The sequence below is a fragment of the Callorhinchus milii genome, unplaced genomic scaffold (genome assembly GCF_018977255.1).
Source record: "Callorhinchus milii isolate IMCB2004 unplaced genomic scaffold, IMCB_Cmil_1.0 Scaffold1, whole genome shotgun sequence".
NCBI lineage: Eukaryota > Metazoa > Chordata > Chondrichthyes > Chimaeriformes > Callorhinchidae > Callorhinchus > Callorhinchus milii.
Genome location: NW_024704742.1, coordinates 127,252,894 through 127,274,424, shown reverse-complemented (window position 1 = coordinate 127,274,424; position 21,531 = coordinate 127,252,894). Strand labels below are relative to the sequence as shown.

General features: G+C 39.5%; 1 protein-coding gene across 1 annotated transcript; it reads right to left on the bottom strand.

Annotated features, from left to right (window-relative positions):
• Positions 1-295: 295 nt before the first annotated feature.
• On the bottom strand, positions 296-18,729 carry LOC103176873 (valosin containing protein). The gene is made up of 17 exons (XM_007890707.2): positions 18,425-18,729; positions 11,527-11,638; positions 10,931-11,103; positions 10,683-10,825; positions 10,319-10,449; positions 9,625-9,756; positions 8,533-8,635; positions 7,240-7,373; positions 5,296-5,431; positions 5,095-5,207; positions 4,454-4,618; positions 4,098-4,220; positions 3,239-3,451; positions 2,505-2,813; positions 1,979-2,134; positions 1,718-1,872; positions 296-829 (listed from the first exon to the last, which is right to left on the bottom strand). Exons 1-17 carry the CDS (start codon positions 18,439-18,441, stop codon positions 724-726), a joined length of 2,421 nt encoding a protein of 806 aa, XP_007888898.1. The 5' UTR covers positions 18,442-18,729; the 3' UTR covers positions 296-723.
• Between the last annotated feature and the right edge of the window lie 2,802 nt (positions 18,730-21,531).

Here is a 21,531-nt window from a genome sequence, read left to right as displayed (position 1 = left end):
TATTTTTCAGTTAATGGTGGCTGCCATTTAAAATAGCAAATTTAAAGTACTCAATGGAGTAAATAAACCTATATACCTTACATGCGTATAAACATTCATTAAAATTTCACCCCAATTATTTTCCTACTAAAAAAATCTGAGAGGCATATGGATGCTTTACCGAAATCAAGAAATAATTGCAGAAAAAAAGTTTTATCCACAATGAGTAAACAGAAGCTCAAGTACCCAGTAAGTTACTTTCAACAAACAGCAGAACCTGAAAATGCAATTTAAAATTCAGGCAACACACATTTAATTTTGGAGGTGCAACAATTCAGTATTTATTATATCAGTTCATATTAAGATTCTTAACATTTCAAGTCTTATTCAAACGTGTACATTTATCATATGTCACCTACTGAAATAAAAAAAATGAAGTTCCATAAGCATTTTGTATTTTTTCAGGCTACAGTTATATCCACTGCAAAAGCTGCTGAATCTGCCTCATCAATTAGAACAGAAGTTTCCCAGAAGGTAGTCATGGACTACTTTGCAGTGATTTAACAGTTAACTTCACATCCAACATCAAGAATAGGTTCATTAGAAGAAACCCCTGTACCAGAGTACTGACAAGCTGCACACCCTTCTCTGACTAGACTGAGGGGAAAGAAAGAGAGAGAAGCAACAGTCCAAGAAATGGAAATTGTACAACTTGGCCTGGTCAGATTTGGTCCACTATGCAGGTTAACCATATAGATCATCATCATTGTCTTCACTGAACATGGTTCCACCAGTTCCACTCCCAGTACCCTGGCTTGGCCCTGCTCCAGTTTGGCCAGTAGATGGGAATCTGAAAGAGGCAATATTTATCTCAATTTAGGCAATATTAATCTCAAATTTGTTTCACAATATGAAATTGTGCAATGCTCAGTTTACCTTGAAGTGTATTTTTAAAAGTTAAAATCTTAAAACAGATAAAATATGCTTTCCAAAGTTTAGTATATACTGGAACAGAAAGTGTTTACAGCCCAAGCAGGTATTTGTTGATTGGCTGGAGAACTTCTCTTTTCCAGTTTTCTGTCCTCAAAGTAGCAATTCATGCAGCAAAAAGAATCAATGACAGTTTTTGAAAGTCTTCAATGCTAAATGCCTATTTTCCCAGTATTAACAAGGACAGCAAGTATTGGCAAATTAATTAGACGTGGAGCCAATCATAAGGGAGCAAAATCTTGTCAAGTGCACGTCAATCGGGTTACTATTAAAATTAAAAGTTAGAATCCTGTTTGTCCATTTCATATATCTGGGGAATTTAAAGCAAATTTCAGTTGTGGGAACATGAAATTCACTGAATTCCATTGATCCTCTGTATTCATTAGCCCAGTTAATTTTGAACGTTCCTGGTTTACATAGCTTAACATGCACTGACCAAAATAATGGTCAATTATTACAGAATTATAGCTGTGAACAAATAGGGTTGATGGCAAAATGAAACAAAAGCAAATGTATTTGAATTATGGTATATGATCCCCAATGGCTCAGATAGTTTATTAAATGAGCAGCTGAACTAAACAAACATACAGGAGTTTTATCTCAAACAGGTAAGTTATGCCCAATAATACATAACTACTTTGCTCTGGGAATTAAGAACAGCAAAAAAGTTATACAATACAAATGTACATTTATATAGGTCCTTTCACATGGGGAATAGAATCAAAGATACAAAAAAAAAAGTACTTGCCTGAAGCTGCCGAATCCACGACTCTGCTGGAGTGTTTGTGCAAACATTTCATACTTCCTGATATCATTGTCACTGACAGACCGGCGTGCATAGCGCATAGCTTCCTCAAAGTGATCTTTGCGAATTTCAGGAACTGGATCATCTTCCTCAACCTCCTGAATTGAAAGCAATTTGCTATGACAGGGCCTCGTTTAAAACACAACATAAATAAGATTTTTAATGTTTGGAGAACATAAAAATGGCTGCCAAATACGTACTCACCATAGCTGCAGGATTGCCCTGCCTCTCCCGTTCTCGTCTTATCTCACTTTCAATAGATTCTCTGATGGCAAGCTTGCAAGCTCGCTGACAGATCTCTGTCAAATCAGCTCCAGAAAACCCATTGGTGGTCTTAGCCAGATATTCCTTATCAACTTCCTGTAGGGAAGTCAAGTTTAAGAGATATTACAAATAAAATTACTATGTATAAGGTCGTGTAAAATGCTTGGTAACTAAATATGAAAACAATAAATCAAACATGAGCAAAAGGAGAATTTTTCCCCCAGAGTTGTTGGATATGGAATGCCCTGCCAAGAAAGGTAGTAGATGCAAAGTCTACTGCAGGTTTCAAGAACATACAGGAATATGAAAGTTAGATGCTTGAAGGTATATGGGGATAGAGCAGGACAACCTAGCTTGCTCTGAGAGCCACTGCAGACTCGATAGGCCAAATGGAATCCTTCTGCGTTGTTAGTTTCTATGTTCCTATAGCCCTTATAAGTTTTAAAAGATAACTAATCAGACTTGCCTTAGCAATTGGAGACTTCCTCAAGTTGGCTTTCAGAATAGCCCCACGAGATTTTTCATCAGGCAGTGGTATGTAAATCAGTTGGTCCAGTCGTCCAGGACGCAAAATTGCAGGGTCAATAATATCTGGACGGTTGGTAGCACCAATGATAAAAACATTCTTTTTGGTAGACATGCCATCCATTTCAGTCAGGATCTGGTTGATCACCCTGTCAGCAGCTCCACCACCATCACCAATGTTTCCACCTCGAGCCTTTGCAATGGAATCAAGCTCGTCAAAGAAGAGCACGCAAGGTGCAGCTTGGCGGGCCTAAAAGAAAAGGGTTCCATCTTGTGTTATTGTAAATATTCAGAAAATCAGGCATTAACTAGTGATCTACAAAATGCAGAGAAAAAGAGCAAAAAGTTCAAGAGTATAAAAACTGGGGCATACCAGTGAAAACAACAGATCAGATGAAATTCTTTATTAATGTTATAGTAATAAAACTACTGCGATTTAGGAGATTAGGTATTTTTCACCATCAGTGTGCAGCTCAAATCTGACGGCTAATCTTAAGATTGCAGAATTCCCTGATAAAGGTATGATGCATTCCAATTTTTCTGGGCAGATACATCAATGAATGCATTTGAAAATGTGCTCTATCAAAATGTTCTATTTTTATAATGTTCCTCTACGACCCCCCCCCCCACCACACACCACCAAATAATTGGGTTTCAATTACTTTTGCCACACACCTTGTCAAAGATCTCTCGGACATTTGCCTCAGATTCTCCAAACCACATGGTAAGCAGCTCAGGTCCTTTGATTGAGATGAAGTTGGCCTGGCATTCGTTTGCAATGGCTTTTGCCAGCAATGTTTTACCACAACCAGGTGGTCCGTAGAACAGAACCCCTTTCGAAGGAGTCATGCCAAATTTAAGGAATTTATCTGGATGTTCCACAGGATACTGTTGAAAGAAAACAATAACTTTTCAAATCAGCTTCTCTATATCAGACTCATCCCCAGCAACCAGTAGAAACAATCATAACAGGGCTGGAATTACATCTGAAATTCTGTTAATTAAATACTGAATTTAACAGCAAAAATTACTCAGTAAACCAAACTATTCATATAACTGGACTAAACATAAGAGGAGACTCATTTCCCAGAGCTCAAGCCTTGTGGTTTCCAACCTCACTGGAAGTGGAAAACATCCTCACTCACACGGCCAACTGACCAATCTCCAGCACCCCTCTATAGTGAATGAGAAGGAGAGGACAACATTCACACTGTCCTGTAGAAGGTAATGATTTAGGACTATGTATTTAACCAGAATCAGATATTTTTTTAATACAGTCATAGGGAAAATTATTCAATAGACTTGAATTATTTGTAAAACTGGTATTCAATTAACAGATATTGTTAGATTAGGAGTGCAAATAGTTTGGGATTTCTAAATTTTATTCAAATAAATCAAACTATTCGATATTCAATTACCCAAATTTGACTGTGCTGCCATGCAAGATAGAATATTAATATAACTCTGCCCGTGATCAAACTCTCATAACTAAAGTTGCAAAAGAATCATTATTTAAAAATTGAACGTAACATACTTGGACAAGCTCCTGAAGTTCCCTTTTCACATCCTCTAATCCACCAATGTCTTCCCACGTCACCTGAGGCACCTCAACAACAGTCTCACGCAAGGCTGAAGGATTGCTCTGGCTCAATGCCCACTGCAAGCAAACAATGCATCAACTTTTACCACAAATTTGTTAAGTGCAAGACAAAAGGTCACTATGCAATTAACATGGGATATCATAATTATGATAATTTTAAAATAATAATAAAATAATAACTGGGAATCTAAGAACTTTGAAAAAAAGTTTAAATCCTATAAAGGCAAGCTAAAATATTTTACATGCATCTTTATAAAAATAATCAAAGAATAAAATCCAAATAGTTATACCCTGAAGTCATCCATAGTAACTGCAAGTGAGTTCATAACTTCAGCATCAATGGTTTCATCTTCAAGGTCAATAACATCCATCTTTTTCCTGATGGCCTGAAGAGCAGCTTCAGAGCAAAGGGCAGCCAAATCAGCACCCACATGCCCATGAGTTTCATTAGCAACCTAAAACAAGGAAAGTGATTCATTAGTCAAAAACCTTCACTCCAGCAGTACAATTTGGGTAATTCAACCACACCACACGCATATTTATATGCAAAAATAGCAGGTAATCCCAAATCAAGAAGTTTAATATAACCATATTACACACACATTAGGACAGATACCCCAAAAATATTTATTTTATGCAGAGGGTGGTTAAAGCCAGGATACCAGACTGAAGAAATGCTCATTGCTAATAGCTGGGCGGGAGGTTAACATACTGATGAGTGTTCATCTGAATCACTCTTACAATATATTATAATCCTGCCATTGTACTGATGTACCGGTTGTCTCCCAAAGTACTGCATCTAAAGTCAGTTATGCTAGTCCTGCTTTCAATTTAAAATTCTGGAATGTTATCCAAAGTCAGGCTGTTGATTTTGTGAACAGTAAAGGTTTTTTCCTAAACTAGATTCCAAACTAAAAATGTATTTACAAACCTGCTCAAGGTCCACATCATCTGCCAACTTCATGTTCTTTGTGTGAATCTGTAGGATTTCCAATCTACCAGTGGCATCAGGGATCCCAATATCCACCTCTCTATCAAACCGACCTGAAAACAGAAGATTAAACCAAGGGGTTTACTAGTAAATACATAAACATTATCACACACTGAAATTTAAACAGAAATATCAACCTACCAAATCGTCGAAGAGCTGGGTCAATACTATTTGGCCGGTTTGTAGCTGCCATAACAATCACGTGAGCTCGCTGCTTCAAACCATCCATCAGAGTCAGCAATTGTGACACAATACGACGTTCCACTTCACCATGAGTCTACAATTGGAAAACAGAATAATTAGCTGATCCGATCAGTAGCAACTTACACACAATGCACTTTCTGGAACAAATAGCTGATTAGAATTTGATTGCATATAGCAAACCATACATCAGACTGGAATGATTTGTCTTCAATTATTTTCTGACTAGCTTGTTAATCTTTGAAGATAACCCTCTTAAAATACTGTTTAAGGTCTCAACTGACAATGCAGCACCCCTTCCCCGTACAATGCTGGCACAGACGAGAGCAACAAGACTGGACCATAATGAAAAGTAAACTACAAGGAACACAGTTAGTTTTTTCAGCCTTGAACAGACACAGAGGGGACTAGATAAAAAATAACACTGTACAAGAAATTATTTTTAATCCAATTTAGCTACTACTAGTGTATCGTACTCATTTACCAGCAGATACCCAAATAGAATTTCAGTAAGCTTTCCAAAAACAAATTTGATTGCTGAGGTGCTTACTTTCCCACCTATTTTTTTTTGGTAATTAAGTTTAAAAAGCAGTTAATAATAATAATAATCCTTGCATTTGATAAAGCGCTTTTAACGCCGGGAGGACGTCCCAAAGCGCTTCACAGAATACACTGTAAAGTGAATTGACAGTATATTTGTGGGCGAACGCGGCAGCCAATTGCGCACAGCAGTGTCCCACAAACAGTCGTAGATTGAAAATGACCAATTTATTATTGTTTTTGGAGGGATTATTATTATTAGGCTCTGTGTGGAGTAAGGAAACTTGCCCAAGGTTTCACCCTCTGCCTGGAATTGAACTCAGGTCTCTCGCTTGCAAAGCGAGTGCTCTAACCACTGAGCTACAGGACTAAATTAGGTCAGCAAGAGGTACATTTTTGTACACAGAGGTTTTTTTGTTTGAGGTGCAAGCGTCTTCCTCCTCCTGCCCACCTCCCCCTGGCCACGAAGCTGCTATAGTCGAGCATAGGCATGTTACCCGCAACAGTGTCATCATGCTTCAATGCCATAAAGGCTCATTCTAAAAGCTTCTGGTCTCTACTCAATGGATAACTCAATATAAAGATAATATACTATTTATTCAGCATTCAATGTTGCTTCGAAGTACTTTTGTTCAGTAGAAAGATTCACCCCTCCCAAAGTTTGCTGGAAACACTTATTTCATTCTACTCCAGTTAATTATAGGCTACTTAGACTTTAGTTTCAATGCAGCTGCTAGATTAAATAGCTCATACACAGAAAGTCAAGAGTATTTTGAGTAAAACTCGCATTAATCTTATCTTTATAAAACATATAATTGCCTAAATTGTACATGCACTCAAATCTCATTCAGTTTCCTATCAAAACCACTTGGATTTCTTTGCATGAGTCACATTTGATAGGCTGCATTTGTCGCTGCATTGAATTGTGGGAAAAGTAGTCTTGATCTATCGTAGTCTTGGAAGTTCCTCTGCACGTGCCGCGATGCCAAGGCTCATACGGCAACGAGTCAAGACACATTGAATTGTGGGAAACATAGTCTTGACCCTTTGCACACTCACCAGCTGCAGTGACGAAGTGTCGCTCATGCACTTACTGGTTCCACTGAATTATGCATGCGCAACATAGATTCATTAAATTGGATGTTAAGTGCTTAAATAAGTTTGCTTAAAAGTCAGACTTCACGCAAGTCATACTAAATGTTATAGTCCTGACTGATATGATGGGAGTCTTACTGTTATTTCTGTGACAAATAAAGTCATCAATATGGTAATTCAGGGATTGGCCATCAGAAGTACATTTGAAACAATAGTATAAGTTAACTTTGCATCACAATTAGAACCAACCTTCTCCCTCTTTGGAGCAATGGCATCCAGTTCATCAATAAAAATGATAGCTGGAGCATTTTTCTCAGCTTCTTCGAATGCCTTTCTCAGATTGCTCTCAGATTCTCCTGCAAGTTTGCTCATAATCTCGGGTCCTGTAAAGAAGCAAATTAGTATCTTGTCAACCTTATGCAGTTGTTCACCTCAATCCTTGTTTTTCTCCACATATAAAGGGTGTCAAATCCTGAACCACAAAATGTAGTTTCTAAATTCTCCTATTCACCTTGTGCCACAAACTGTAGTTGACTATTGCTGTGCCACTACCCTCTATTTCTACTCTGAAGGAGAAACACAAATCTGCCAGGAAACACTTGACCTCTGTTCTAAGATTACCATATATTCCGTAAAATTTTAAAAATAATGGACTTCATACCTCATCTGAAGCAATTGTCTCACGTGAGTTCCAGATCTTGACAGGCTATTTCATTTATAATGTATAAACCTGGGCAGTATCAGCAGGGACAGTCAAGTCCAATCATTATACAGTTTCTAGCAGATCACTAGAGTAGTCAAAAGCAGAAGTCTTAGAGCATGTTGCCTTGTTGAAGATGGGAACAGTGGGGCAAACTATTGTTGATTTTGATTTTCACCCAAGTGAAAAACAAAACCAACCTAATCAGGAAAAAAAATTAAAGTTATAACCTTTCCAACTTGTTTAATTCAGTGGGTCATTGCAGGGAGCAGATCTTAACTCAGTTTAGCATTGTGCTCACCATCAACACTTCAATAAGTAAGCACCAGAACACAATCTTTAGAGGCTATCAGCATCTTAGTCTGTTTTTGAAAACATAACTTACAAATGGTGAACTTGATTAGAACCGGTTTCAAAGGAGAAATTAACTGAAGTCCCAGTTTAATGGGAAACATGTCTTTACAAACTGCATATGAACTGAAGACCACAGGGATATCTTAACTAATCTCACAAAGTAAACAAGATCCCCTGCAGCAACCATGGTTGCAACACAATGACAGTTGCTCACAATTATGCAGGATCCAACTCAGCCATTATATTGCCAAATTAGGTTTTAAAAATATGAATTTATAGCCACTGAAACTGAGCAATTAGAACAATTCTAGATTATCCAATCCTAAACTCAATGTAACCAGAATTTATGTATACCCATAATCTATGCATCCAACATTATGAAATCAAGAACCATTTGATTCCTCGACTGCAGTCGAAAGAAAACCATTTTACACACACAAAACGGTAAAATATACAAAAAAAGTTTGAAAATAAAAACAAATGCCTACCATTTATAAGGAAGAAAAATGCACCAGTTTCATTTGCAACAGCTCGAGCAATCAGGGTCTTTCCAGTACCAGGGGGGCCATACAGCAGAATGCCACGTGGAGGCTAAACATAAAAGAAGAATGGTCTCATCAAACAAAGTTAAAGATTAAAGCATTAAATAATCACTAAGATTAGGGCTTGGTTATTGTAGACACAGTTCTTTTACCTCTGTGGATGCGGAACTGTAACCCTAATGGCAATCTCGTTCAGGGTTTACTCGAATAATATTCATATTTATTCTCGGATGTTGGGCTATACTATATTTAGGCCTGAGCAATCAGAAAGTGGGCAAAATGGAATATAGACTTTATATTCCTATGCAATGTTCTAAACAGCCAATGACCAATTTAACAAGACAATCATTACCCAAGACACCAGGAGAAACTCCTTTCAATAGCATCATGGATTTTTTAATGCTCACTTATTACCTCAGTATAATGTCCCAGCTAAAGAATAGCACCTCCTGGAATGTAGCACGCCACCAACACTGTCCTACAGTGTTAGCTCAGACCAGGAGCTCCTAGTCCTCAACACATGCCTTGAACCCACAACCTTTTGACCCACTTGGCAGGAGTGCTACTGAGACAGGCCGACTCCCTAAATCTAGTGAAAAATATCACACAGTTCAAGATTGCAAATGTTGTTTGATCCCTGCTGCTTTTTCAGCCAGAACCATCCCATCCCTTAGGACTTGGGATGCAAGAATCCCAGCTCCCATCCACTGGTCTGCTCCACCAAGTCACTCTAAATAGCCAGGTTAGTTGGGCAATCATCAACAGTGCGTCAGAGTTCTGTAGACCTGGCTAAAATGCTGAACTACCAAAACCACTGTGGAGAATTGATAAGAATCTGATTTTCCATTGCCAAGCAATCACCTCTCCCCCCCAAACCCACCACCAAGGACGGTCAATAGCCCTTGATGATATTTGCCGGTCAAAGTATTCCTTAATTATCTACTATGATAATCAAGGAATTAAATAAAAGTAAAATACTGCAATTTTAAAGATTCAAATAGGTAGAACATAAATGAGGAAAAATATATGGGCTCTTACCTTGACACCAATAGCCTTGAAAAGTGCAGGATGACGAAGAGGGAGCTCCACCATTTCTTTGATCTGAGCCAGTTGCTTTCTGCAACCACCAATATCATCATACCCAACTTCATTCAACGATTCTTCCTCATCCTTAAAATTAAACAATTACTTTAAACCGAGGGCTTCAAGTTGTTAAAATCCAAACAATCTATTTGGTCTGGAGTCATAAAGGCACCGAACAAGATAGCAGATGCCAAATGAAGTAAAAAAGAATGAAGATTCAACAAACCGCTCTTTTCCAGACAAACAACTCAGCAACAAAAAAACAATTCCTAATCTTGAAAAAGTGCACTGAATGATATAATATGGGGATAATTATAAGATGACGTATTTGTTTTTCTCTATTGGTTCTCTGGCTGTAGTATTCTTGGGATGCTGTAATTGATTCAGTAACTGCAGTTCTATGTTTGTGAAATCATGTTCTTTGTCAAGAATTCTCCCTTGAGGAGTAGCTTATCTCCACAGCATTGTTCATGATAGTAGTTGTCCTCCCACAGTGCTGGTTTTACAATGGTCATACACTGTTGAACTTTTTTTTAAAACTTAAAACATTTCCACAGAAATGTAATACTTACATATGACTAGATACTTTGCTCTCTTGTACCAGTTGAAGATTGTATGGGTGTAAAACCATACGAACTTAAAATGTTACCTCTCGTTTGATGGGTTCACCCTCACAATGAATGACAGTATCAGGGGCAACAATGCAGTATGGGCTTGGATCAGTTTCCACCACTTTGAATTCCACAGCACGCATTCCACCACGAACCAAGAAAATATCACCTTTAAAAAATAAGATCAGCTCGTTCACAATTCTGCAAATCTTTCTAAAATCCAGATGAGATCCAAATATATTTCTGGTTTCTTTGTCCGAAATTCCATCAAACTAAGTGGAACTTGAAAAGGGCTGCTGTGGGGACTTGTTTTGAAATTTTTTTTCCCACCCTCCCCAAAAAAGTGTCGAGTTTTAAATATTGAAAGCCTGCATTATGAAAATGTTTAATTCTATACCTTACCTTTCCTAATTGGTCTATAAGCTTCCAGGAAATATGGTTTGAGATAGACTTCAAACAGGTTTCCAGTAATGCCTTCCACTGTATCATCAAGAGGAAGCACATGGATTCTTTTTCCATACTTTACATCTGGGCATGGCTGAATGCTAAGAACAAAACAATACACTGAATTACTCTTGCTTCCTAAAGACATCTCACATGAAAAAATGTGAAGGACTTCACTCGGAATTTGAAAGCAGAAGATTACTTACCTGACAACATCACCCAATCTGACTCTCAAGTTGTTACGCACAACTCTATTCATGCGAACCTTCTCATCAGAACATGTATCATCTGACAGAACAATGCAAACAGTTTCTCGCCTCTTTTTTCCTTTCAGCAACACGGTGTCCCCTCTGAAAAGCTGAAGTTCATCCATCTTCGCCTGTTAAAATTAAAATAACTTCAAACAAACTTTACAGCACTGTGGAAAGTTATTTGTGTTACTATTGGCAGTTCTGATATATATATTTTATATATGTGCAATTATTTGGTTCATAGGTTCAGTTCACAAAGCAAATCTGGAAAAGATATTCTCTGGTAGAAGCCTTTTGATTGAAATTTTGTGGAAAAGGGCAGAGGATTTTCTTGGCCATTTGGGAAAGTAATTTTCTTGCTTCCAATACTTTTCTGGAGAGATGAAACACTGGCAGTTGATCACATTAATCCTAAAATGGTGCCCCCGAATGAAAGCTTTGAGCTCATTTCAGCTTGATGGAATGCATTATTTTGCACGTTTGAGCAAAACTTTAGACATTGGAGAAAAAAACATAAGGGTGATGTTCAATATGTACCATAATTTGCATACCTGAGACAGTGAGACCACACTGTTGTCTTCATTGATTGCTTCATCAACAACTAATCGATTAGGCCTATGCTTCTGCTTCAGAATTGCAGTTGATAAGTCATCAGCTTTGCTTCTATAAAACAATAACGTATTATTTACAGTAACCAATTGCGTAATTTATATCCAACTGAATTAATTTGGTAGAGCACCCAATTTCACTCAAAGACCACCATGATTAAGAGGTTAATATGTATTGGTTGGATAAAATTTTCCAAGTGTTAATTTGCAGGAATTAATTACAATTTATAAATGTCTTCATTCATCTTATAAAACTTTGGAACATTAGATAGTCCATTAATCACGTAGAAAAAACAATTCCTTGAAATATGCAGTCTACTTTCTGCACTCTGTCAAAATATTATTTTGGGAAATAACTCATCTTCATAACCCTGAAGCTCAGAATCTTTGAAATAGTAAATATATAAACTAGTTGTCCACTTCTACCCTCTCACCCAAAAATTGCATCATATAACTTGCACCTGGAAATTTGTTTCCTCTAATAGAGAGCGCAAGCCAACCACATACAAGAGCAATGCAGGTTAATACCCAATAAACAAAATGCCAATGAACACCTGGACCTCACAAGCTTTTACTTTTTACATTGCATGAAGATTTATAAATGTCTGTACTTGCATTTGGTCATGTTCTAAATCACGCAAAAAGGCTGAATAGTACCAATCAACAAGAACTTTTATATAGCGTCCTTCATGTAGGATAACATCTCGAGAGAGTTGTAATCAAATCATGATCAACTTCTATATCCAGTCTTAAACCTTGGTATTGTAGAACAAAGCTGGAGCAAGAACAATGGAAAGCTATAACATTGCTCTTATGTTTGAAACAGTATATTCTCCTTCCAGGTAGCTGAGTAGCTACTTCAAGAGATTTGTGGATGGAGAGAGTTCCAGAGAGTGGGGGCAAAGTGACTGAATGTTTGCCTTTCAATGGTAGGGATATGCAGCAATCTCACCCAATCTCTTATTCATGCAATTGGATTGCATGTCTTAATTTTAGCAAATATTTAAATGGAATCTTACATAATGCCTCCCAAAAATCAATGTATTTGAAATTTATAGGAATCATTTATAGAAGGTTGTTGGTTCCCATGTCGAAACATGTCTAAGCTGATACTCCTTTGCAGTGCTGGGGGGGTGTTACATTTTGGAGATGCCATCTTTTGGTCCAGTCTGCCTGTTCAGGTGCACATTAAAGATTCCACGATACTAGTTGAAAAGTGAAGGGAGTTTCCTTTGGTGTCCAAGCCAACCTCCCAAAATAAAAATTGGTCAATTGTTTCATGCTGGTTTGTGAGACATTGCTGTGTGCAATTGGGCTGCTGCGTTTAGCTACCAATAATAATAATGCTTGCATTTGATTTAGCGCTTTTCACATCGGGAGGATGTCCCAAAGCGCTTCACAGAACACACTGTAAAGTGAATTGACTGTATATTTATGGGCGAACGTGGCAGCCAATTGCGCACAGCAATGTCCCACAAACAGTCGTAGATTAAAAATGACCAATTTATTATTGTTTTTGGAGGGATTATTATTAGGCTCTGTGTGGAGTTAGGAAACTTGCCCAAGGTTTCACCCTGCCTGGAATTGAACTCAGGTCACTCGCTTGCAAAGCGAGTGCTCTAACCACTGAGCTACAGGACTCCACAGTCACTCCACTTCACAGTAAATCCTGTGAAGTGCTTTGGCATGTTTACATGACGTGATCATAACTAACCAAAAGCGGCAAAGTAGAAAACATATAATTCTAATTGTGGCATTGAATAACTAGTCCTGGAGACTTGCCATATTTTCTGAAAAATTACAACTGAAACTGCTGGGCTTTCCCAGTGATTCAATGAGTTTGTTAAGTAGTTGTGCCAAACAAACCAGGACAGTCTCACCTGATCTGAATAACATGGTCTACAAGATGTGCTAACATTGCCTTGCAAACAGATTAGGAAAGAACAGGAGAGAACAAATAGAGTTCTATTTCTGCTGGAATGTGCACGTGGTCTCAAGCGAGGCAAGGATGGATCTGGCTTGGCTAGAATGTTCTAACAGGCTAAATTCAAAATACTCGGCTGTAAATAATCAGGATCACGTAATAATGAATACATGGAACCCCAGGAACACATAATACGCAAGGAATCCCAGCAACATGTATATGTGAAATCATGCCAGAGATAAACCTACAGAATATCAGCAAAGAAAAATCCTGAAAACAATATATTTGGCAGACCAGCAGAGCCCATGCATTAAAAAAGGAGGGCAGGGATGAGGAGGAAAGGAAGTGAAAGTACCTTCAGCAGATTGCGCTTTGGATGAGAACAGCCTTTCACACTATAGTAGTTGCTTAAAAGCGTCCAATGCCCGAGCTCAGTGACCTGATGATCCAATTTCAGCTATTGATTACTCTCCATACAAGGAAATATTATCAAGGCTACCCTTTCAATGGCCCTGCCTCTGGGACCTCCTGCAATCCTATTCCTCCAGCTAGTCCCTCCGGTCAGTGAACACCAACAGGCTTCACATCTAGGCATTTCAGATAGACTTGGCAATTGATTTGGCAAATTCATAGAGTGCATGTGCCTGCTTTATTTACTGCCAATGCTTGCACTTGATCATACAAACTTCACCTACCTATAGAATATCAGCAAAGAAAAATCCTGAAAACAACTAATTTGATAAACCAACAAGCTTTACCATTCAGGTCTTGATCCTTTAGCTTTTTTAAAAATTAAATTCTCCTTTCCATAAAATTTACATTTATATAGCATCTCTGACAGGAAGACGTCTCAAAGGCTTCACAATGTACCCAAGAGGGGGTGGAAACCAGGGGGAGTGGGGAGGGGAAAGATGAAAGAGCAGTCAAAGGCGTTTTGAGACATGCCGTTCAGCGTGATATTTGTTCAAGAATCTCATTAAAAAAGTGCAAAATTATCAGCAATATTTGTAATTACCCTCACTTCCAAATTATCTCAAAATAAAGGGAGGATGCTGTTAACTAATTCCACAGTCAATCAACCATTCATTCTTTATGCACAAGCATCAACAATGGAGAGCATGCCAGCGTCACGTCCTCATTCAAGGTCCATGTGCGATTGTACTTGTTCCAATGGGGATTACTGGGCATCAAACAGAAGCAGAATCATTCAATGTTTCCCCCTCCCTTGCCAGCTGAAATCAACTAACTCAGCACAGATCATGGATTGAACAAAGATTCTAAAGCACACAGATGACCACACACACTTACACACAACAGTTATCATAGAATCATAGAATATAACAGCACAGGCCATGTTATGTGCCAGCTTTTCGGAAGAGCTACTGGATCAGTCACACTCCCCTGCTCTTTTCCCATAGCCTTGCAAATTTTTCTTTTTCAATTATATTCAATTATTTCAATTAATTCCCTTTTAAAAGTTGTAATTGAATCTGTTTTACCACCCTTTCAGGCAGTGCATTTCAGACCGTAACAACTCTGTAAAAAAAATTCTCCTCACGTCCCCTCCGTTTTTTTTTGCTAATTATCATAAATCTAAGTGCCCTGGTTACTGGCCCATTGGCCAGTGGAAACAGTTTCTGACTATCTACTCTATCAAAACCCTTCATAATTTTGAACACCACTATTAAATCTCCCCTTAATCTTCACTGCTCCAATCAAAGCTTCCCTAGTCTCTCCACAAAGCTGAAGTCTCTCATCCCTGGTACCACTCTGGTAAATTCCCTCTGCACCCTCTCCAAGGCCTTGATATCCTTCCTAAAGTGTGGGGTCCAGAATTGAACACAATACTCCAGCTGAAGCCTAACCAATGATGTATAAAGATATAGCAAACTTCCTCGCTTTTCTACTCTATGCCTCTATATATAAAGCCAAGGATCTAATATGCTTTTGTTTTTACAAACAGCTATATCAACCTGTCCTATCACCTTCAAAGACCTGTGTATGTGAAACCCCAGGTCTCCCTGCTCCTGTACTCCCTTTACACCTGTACCATTTATTGTATATTGCCTCTCCTCATTCTTCCTATCAAAATGCATCACCTCACACTTCTCTGCATTAAACCTCATCTGCCATGTGTCTATTCATTTTACCAGTTATGCCTTTGAAAAGTTATTTTAGTTCCTTTTTCGTGGGTCTGGTAAAAACAAAGATAAAATGGACAAATAAGATTTGGAAAATTTACAAGGTTAGGCATTTTTTGCCCATAATTATGAGTGTTACAAGTATTTCTCTCAACCTCCTGAATTGCTCTCGACCCTCCCGATTCACCTCATATATCAATATTCAACCTTTCAAAGATCCATGACTTTTAAAACATAACTTCACAGGTGCTATTCCCTAAGAAAAGGGCATGTGCAAATGAATATGAGTAAAGTGGTCTTCATGGGTATGTGAAAAAGCATTGGTGGGACCATGATTTTGCAATCTACCCTTTGCACCCTTGAGTAAAACTGTTTGTTACCATTTGTCATACAGCTGGATTGTTAGGCATTGTTTTTTTTTAAAAAAAAACTAACTGAGGGATGCTTCAATGGACACTCACATGACATAATTAAAGGCGGTGTTACAGCAAACTTTCATCTCACAATGATAAGCAAAAAAAAATAAACCTCTGGAGCAGAACTAAATCTACTTGGTGTAAGAAAAAAAGTTCATTCTTACTGCTGTCTTCAGTCGAATGGGTAAGCCATCATCAGTTCAATCTACATAGAACTTCTTCAATGACATTTTCCTTTCCATTACGCACTATTCATACCATTATAAGTTTCAAAATAGAATTAGAAAGACTATGTGCATTAGAATGACAGACTGGCTGATTTGTAACTCATTCTTCAATCAGTCAGTAAAAATAAATATCACAATTGCAATCTAATCTGTATAAAGAAATGTTAATGTTCACAGTAACCTTTTCAAATTGTTGACTAGTACTTTATGAGGACTCTGTTGACAGTAAAGGCTGTAGTGCATGAATTTTGTGGCAGCAATAGGCTGAGCTCCAGCATGGTACCTCTATACATGCAATTCTAAAGGACCTGCTTTTCCAAATGCCCAAATTAGCAGTGGGTCTTTAATGTCCTGCAAAATCAGTGTGTATAAGTTACCGATAATATCACAGCAAATTTACTCAAATATGTTAGGTAGAAATTTTGGTGAATTCAATGATGAACTATATTTTGGAAGCATGAAACTTGATTCAATTTCAGGCAAGATGGTAGTCAGCTCAATAAGCAGAAAAGAAAACACTGAAGTGACCACCATAATTCAAAGTAGAAAAGCTAGCGATATGTCTCACCCAATCCCAGTTTGGATGGAGGTCATACTGCCAAAACATTTAACCTTTTCATATTATCTGAAGTAGAAATAGCTATTATCTGAAGTAAACATCTCTATACAGGTATAGAACTGTTTTTACTTCAGGTAATAAACAACTTTGTCTTACTAGGTGCAGCTACATCCACCATTAGAAGACCATTGTTAGGCTCGTCTGTCACTGTGCCCATTTGGTTCATCTTTACTTTTCACAATTTTCCAGCAGCCTCAGTATATTAAAATAGTCTTCAGTTTCCTTGTTTTATATATTGATCACGTAATAATTTACGTGCCTAAGAGAAATCTTGGCATTTAATTCACAAGCGTGAAAAACCCGAAATCTTTCCTTGCCTCTCCCAGATGATGTAACCAAAATGCCTAGAATCCCATTGGATCTGGTTAGGTCACTGACCGTTTCACGTACATGGTTATTTCTATCATATTGCATATTTTACACTCATGGCGTGATGCTCCAATGCAGACCAAAACTCTACACACATTTTTTTTCTGGGCAATGGTTTAAGATCATCATCAATATCAACCTAAAAAAGTCAAAGCAAGATGGTCAAATATAAAATATCGCTAATTCAGGGCTGCAACGGAAACCTCTTAACGTGGCAATGTATTTTGTTTCGTTTTGTCTTCATTCTACCACCCGCCCCCACACACACAAAAAATCAGGCTACACATCGAGATCGAGTCCTAAAATGCACCCTTTCAAGCAACGTCAGCATATAGAGGTGCACCATGTGACCGGTGGGAAGATTTTAAACCATTAATAATCAATCAAAAAACATCAATAAAATAAAACGCAAAGTGTCACTCCGGGCGGTGAAGTGCATTCAGACTGACGGGCGAGTCGGTCTTTATAAGATCCATTAAAAAAAAAATTTTGAAAAAAAAACCCCCAATAACATCGCACGAGACAAAATGCGGCTAAAACGTGAGGCGTCGGTGAAGTTTCTCCCGATCGGTTACAAGACGTCAAGAGAGAGGGAGAGGGGGCGATGCCCCACACACCGCGGCCACACACACTAGGCCCGAAAAAAAATTGCTCCTCGTCATCCTCGTCACTTGGCGAAGAAACATCACCGGGAACCATTACAAAGCGTTTCGCTCGCTGCCTTTCGGCGGCGACAGCGAGAGCGATCCTGAGGGCTGGAGAGCCGGACACCATCTTTGTTATTAAATAAAATATATTTTTTTAAAAAATCTCATAAATATAGATACACACACACACATATATATATATTATATATAAAATGTATGGACTCCTCTTCGCTGCAGGCAATGCCTTTGACTGAAAGGACGAGGCACGAACTGAACTAGGCCCCAATGACACAGGAAAATTTGGGACGAGAAAACAAACCACCCCCTTCTTCCCCTCCCTCCCTCCCTCCCTCCGTTGCAGTGTCAGCGGGAAAGCCTGAGGCCTACCGGCCTTCAACAGCGGGGTATCGGAGGGGGATTATCGGGACAGGTAGTCGGGTAACAGCAAACAGAACGCCATTTCCTTCCCGTCGCCGAGCGAGTGAGGAAAACGCTTACTCTCCGCCCGAAGCCATTGTTGGTGAGTGAGTCTGCGCGCTTTGTTTCTCCTCCTTCGCTCTTCAAACGAGACGACCGTCTCCGCTGCTCGTCCAGTCACTCCGTCGCTCGGTGTGTAATGTCTGCCGCTCCCTCTCTGCCGCCGCTCGCTGACTGGCTGCCACCCTCGAGCTCCGACACCGGTAGTAAAAACCTCCTCCTCCTGCGGATCCCGTCTCACAGCGCGAGGCCGACGTCACTCGAGGCTCACAACGAGGCTGCCCAATCCAGAACCTTCTCCAGCAACAGCCGCGTCACCGGCCAAGCCCCGCCCCACAGCAGCATTGGAGGCGGAGCTACTCCTTCACCTCCCTCTCTCCTCCCCCTCTCCTTCACCTCCTCTCCTCCCCTCCCCCTCTCCCCTCTCCTCCCCTCCCCCCATCTCTCTCCCTCCCCCTCTCCTTCTCCCCCCTCCCCTCTTTCCTTTCCCCCCTCTCTCCCTTCCCCTTCCCCCCCTCTCTCCCCACCTCCCCTTTTCCCCTCTTCTCCTTTCCTCCCCTCTCCTTTCCCCCTCCCCCCTTCTCCTTTTCCCCCCCTCTCCCCTCTCCTCCCCCGCCTCTTCTCCTTTTCCCCTCCTCTCCCCCCCCCCCCCTCCCCTGCCCTCTTCTCCGTGGATCAAATTTGGTAATCGGTAATTCGTAATGATCCTCCCATTTGATTCAGCGCCTTATCACGTCGTTGAGACGTCTCAAAGCTCTTCGCAGAATGTACTGTAAAGTGACTATTATTTTATGGCAAAATAGATTACCAGAAACTCTAAAAAGCAAATGGACCAGCTCCCTCATGTTGGTATCCCGGGTTTTCTCTTTGACCGAGCCTTCAGCTCCCCTCTCAACTCTCTACCCCCTCCTCTCTCCCTCCCTTCCCTCCCCCTGACCATTTCCCCCCCTGCTCGGGTCCCGACCCAACTGTCCAGCGCCTTGGGACGTCCTCCCGACGTGAAAAGCACTCTATAAATGAAATCTTGTTGTTGTTGTTGTGGTGAACACCAACTTTTACTTGGACACTGCCCTTTAGGATCATACTGCGAAAGGGCACATTGCATTCTGGTCGTTCTCATCCCTTCAACGATCGTAAAGTCTCAATGCAGATTAGGCTTCTTGTGTATAAGACACGTGTGTCCAAAAAAGTTCATTCATTCTTCTGTGCTAACTTCAGTGACATTACAGTTTATGCTAGTTAAATTCCACAGTACTCCCATCACACACTGAGGTCCTCACGTCCTGGCGTTTGGCAATTTGCATATAATACTTTCTAGAATTAGATAAACAGGGTGAGTCAATCCAGGAAGAAAGTGTACATTCCATTCCAGACACAATCAAATTTACATGTTGGTATGCATTTGTAGTCTGGTTTATATATCCTTTAGCAGATTTCTAACTGACCAAAAATCTATTTACATAGAATGATACAGCATGGAAACAGGCCATTTGGCCCACTCGTACGTGATATACCACACAAGCTTCACCCTTCCTGTTCCTCTCATCAGTACCCTTCTTCGTCATGTATGCATAAAGTTTACTTGAACATACATTGATGTTTTAATACATCCTGAGATTTGCAGGTTCTTCCATCAATGAGAGAAATTCCACTATAAAAGGTTAAACTGTTTTGTATTTAGTTGGTACAGGAACATATATGAAGGTTAACTTCATTAAGGAAATTTTAGCAATGCAGTTTCAGGTGAGTTTCACATGACATTGTGGTCATTGATTATAATACATCATGCAAATTATGGAGAGATAAATATACTACTGCACTGGGAGATGGGGAACAGAACAAATATTTTGACAAGTGAACTGGCGTAACTCACATGTGGTTTCAATGAAGTCAGGGATCCAAAATAGCAGATGTCACTATTAATCCTTAATGCTTACAGCACATAGAGTGCTTTCTCAACATTACCAGAAACCCTGGAGCATATTGGTTAGAGCACTCGACTCACAAACGAGAGGAGCTGGGTTCCATTTCCAGGCAGGGCGAAACCTTAGGCACGTTTCCTTACTCCACACATCTCTGTTTACCTAACAGTAAGTAGAAACCCAGTTGGGAGTCGATTGGTGGATCACTTTTCCAGGGGTAATAATTCCTTCAAAAATTTTAAAAATAATTTGGCCACTTAATCCACATAAACTGTCTATTGATCAAATGTTGCCAACTTGTTCTGTGGTCCAGTAAAATATGGCCACCAAGGTTGGAATTTGATAACCATAACCACTAGAAAAAAGTCAGATTTGAACCCAGGACTAAGGCACATATGTCCAGATGGAGCGACAGTAAACTCCTGATAACTTTGTCACTTGGTTAATAATTTTGACCATTAAGTTAAGCTTTGTACAACTTATGGATAATGTCAAGTTGACAATTCTTGTCCTCACCTTTAAAGCTTATCCTCCACGGTCTTGATTCGTCCTACACTTCTGTGACCTCCTAAAACCCTACCAACCTGTCCGTTCCCTCTGCTCAGGGTTTACTGGCCTGCTCCATACGCTCCCATCTGCCTGCACAACCATCAGAGGTCAGTCTTTAGCCTTTCTGCACCTACTCTCTTGAACTCCATCCCGAGTACCTCCACCTTGCCTCTTTCAAGTCCTGACTCAAGACCTTCCTCTTCAACTGTGACTTTGGTCATCTTTCCAACACTATCCTCTTGTCCTCCACCCCTCTTGATTCCAGTCAATAGCTCGGTTGCAAACCTTTGACTGTCCAGCGTCTTGGGATGTCCTCCCGACCTGAAAAGCACTATATAAATGCAATTTGTTGAAAACACACCAAGCAATTGTTGCACGTAGATGTTGCATGTGAAGCTGTGGCAAGTAAAAATATTACCATAGAACTTTTGAGTTCCCAATGAGACAACAATCATTTGCTTAAACAATCATTAACAAAGTATGCTAAATAATTTCCCTCAGTGTTCCAAACTTCATAAGAAGCTAAGTGTTGTTTTATAACTTCAAAAGGTTACATAGGATAGTGTAAACATTACCAATACATAATATTTGACAGCTATAAATACAGTTGGAGAAATATATACTTAGTAGATGTCAGCTTGTTTCAGTTAGTACGAC